General features: G+C 34.9%; 1 protein-coding gene across 1 annotated transcript; it reads right to left on the bottom strand.

The window, feature by feature from the left end:
• Positions 1 to 489: 489 nt before the first annotated feature.
• LOC110038196 (protein CUP-SHAPED COTYLEDON 2-like) lies at positions 490 to 2345 on the bottom strand. Its single transcript, XM_020742967.1, has 3 exons — positions 2181 to 2345; positions 1052 to 1323; positions 490 to 951 (listed from the first exon to the last, which is right to left on the bottom strand). The coding sequence occupies exons 1-3, from the start codon at positions 2332 to 2334 to the stop codon at positions 550 to 552; spliced, it is 828 nt and encodes a 275-aa protein (XP_020598626.1). The 5' UTR covers positions 2335 to 2345; the 3' UTR covers positions 490 to 549.
• Between the last annotated feature and the right edge of the window lie 288 nt (positions 2346 to 2633).

Genomic DNA, 2633 nt, shown 5'->3' on the forward strand with positions numbered 1-2633 from the left:
TTTTTTTTGCTAGAAAGTTCAAAATCTGTAATTTCATGTTGTGCTTCTCTCTTTCTCCCTGCAAGCAATCCATTTCTCTCCACATACTCAAATTTCTTACACAACAATAGGAAGACTTTGATCAATTACAAATTGCAGACATTCTGTAAATGAGTATTAGACACAGAAGAAATTAAATTGAGATTTAAACAGTACACAGATAGAGATAATTGAATTCTTTACAATTGCTTCCAACCCAGCAACAATACATCCACAGTTGTTGCAGAAAACTGTTTCAATAAACAGGAATTCACATTATGAAGTCTTAACAAAATATTAAAAAAACTGCACATTAAAACTAAATTTTATAAAATGGGATCTGCCACGTGGCTCTTTCTCCCATCATTGGATCTGCCACGTGGCGCTGAGAACTCTCTGCCCAATGTAAAAATTGTTATTTTTAATGTATGTTTTTTTAATATTAATTTAAAAAAAAAATTATGTCCCTACAAACATCTAGATTAATGAATACATTAAACGGCTACACTGATCAATCTGCATAAATCAATATCAATATCCTCTCCATAGGGATTCCTCCTGCTCCTGCCCCTGCTGCTTCTGCACAAATTCAGCAAATTTTAACTCCTGAGATCCAACAAAAGCATCCCCATTCCCCTCAAACGCACCCATACTTGATCCAGCATTGAATGATTCATTTGTTTGGCATCTACCATATAACAAGTTCATATATAGCTTCAAATCCATCTTATTTTCATCATCTACTTGCAATAATGGATTAAAATGACTTGAAGAATCACGAATATTATTCAAGATGGATGCATCAATATCTCCAAACTGGTCACTCAGTGTGTTTCCGGGAGATTCCAGCAACATGGAAGGAAAGCTTGAACCAGGCTTCTTCATATGAAAGTTGTCGCTTTTCTTGAAGATTTTGCACACAACCCATTCTTCCTGTATTTGTCATAATAGAAAAAATCAAATTTTGGCTAGTTAAAAAATCAAATTTTGGCTAGTTATATTAACTAGAAAGATAGCTGAGAAGAATAAGTACCTTGGATGGTTTGTAAGGGAAATCGGTCTGTAGTCTGTATTCATGCATAACCCAGCTGGTCTTCTCGCCCTTGGGAGCTCTGCCCTTGTAAAAAACTAGTGTTTTCTTCATTCCGACAAGAACTCCATAGTGGAAGATCTCCTTGTCTTTGCCCGTTGTCTTCCAGTAGCCAGCATTGGTGGCTCGGTTGGTTCGCATACCCGTAGGGTATTTTCTATCTTTCAAGCTGAAGAAGTAGCCTACTTTCTCCCCCAAGCTGGCCTTCCCTGAAACTATCAATCAAGGTTGAATATATAAGAGCTCCTTTGGTTACCTTTAAATTCTATGTCTATATCTATATATATATATATATATATATATAGTATATTATGAAAATATTATTTATTTATAAATCCAGTTTTTATGTAAATTTTAGAATGCACTCGAAACACTATTATTTATAAAAATAGCATTCTTTTTCATTTATTTTTTAAATTCTCACTCAATTATTAAAATTTATTTGCCATTAAAACTTTTTTTTTTCTTTTTGTTAATTCTCAACCATTTGTTCATGACATGAGGTACATATGTGTTTAGATGTACCAAGCTCAAATTATTTGGAATTTAACAAAAAATAAAATTCCTTTGATAGGAATTTAAAAAATTAAAGAAGAGGAAAATATTAGTTGTGTAAGTGGTTAATATTTGAACGTCATTATTGAGAAAAATATTTGCGCACGGAGTACGTAAACAGAACTGTATGCGTATAGAGGTTATTCGAGAGGTATTAGATGGTTATGTCAAAGTTATTGGGGTTAATACCCCCAATAATCTACTAAACTTCCGAATAACAACAAAAATAGGAGCACGTAGCAAAATTTATTGATAATTTATTAGGGACTCCAATAACCTCTCAATAACCTCCAATAACTGGTTATTGGATGATTATTTGGGGGAGTGCGCACCCATACTTAAGGGCCACAAGAATAGTATTTACTGAATAACAAGCAGTACTGCAATCGCAGTGGCTTTAATTGTATTAAATAAAAAGAAGTATTTACTGAACAAAAAAGAAGAATTTTGATGTGCCATATCAGAACTTGGATTTACTTAACAAAAAAAGCAACAAATGGGAATAAATGCCTCTTACCTGGGAGGTCCCATGGCTCGCATTTGTTGAGATCAACGTCAGAAATGGCCTTGGAGACGAACTCAAAATCTGAGACCTTGCGGGTAAGATAATAAGTGATCAGCTCCTCGTCGGAGGGGTGGAAACGAAAGCCCGGAGGAAGTCCCTCTTCCATTTCGCTAATCTATCAATAAATATAAGATATTTAGAGGAATTAAATGAAGCTGGCTGAGTGGCAGACGCCTATTTATTTCAAAAAGGAAGAAGCTTTCTCCAGGTGGTTTGCATGGCAAAGGTGAGGAAACAGAGCTGGTTTTTGAGTTTATTACAGAAAAACCTGCAGCAGTATTCAGTAACATTGAGGCCACATGAGGTTAGATTAACAACTCATGTTCGGCTCGTTAAGAAGCTCGTGTTCGGCTCAATAGCTGAGTTAACGAGCCGAACACGAACAACAAAAATAAATATTTGTTC

The sequence above is a fragment of the Phalaenopsis equestris genome, unplaced genomic scaffold (genome assembly GCF_001263595.1).
Source record: "Phalaenopsis equestris unplaced genomic scaffold, ASM126359v1 Scaffold232122, whole genome shotgun sequence".
In the NCBI taxonomy this organism is placed as follows: domain Eukaryota; kingdom Viridiplantae; phylum Streptophyta; class Magnoliopsida; order Asparagales; family Orchidaceae; genus Phalaenopsis; species Phalaenopsis equestris.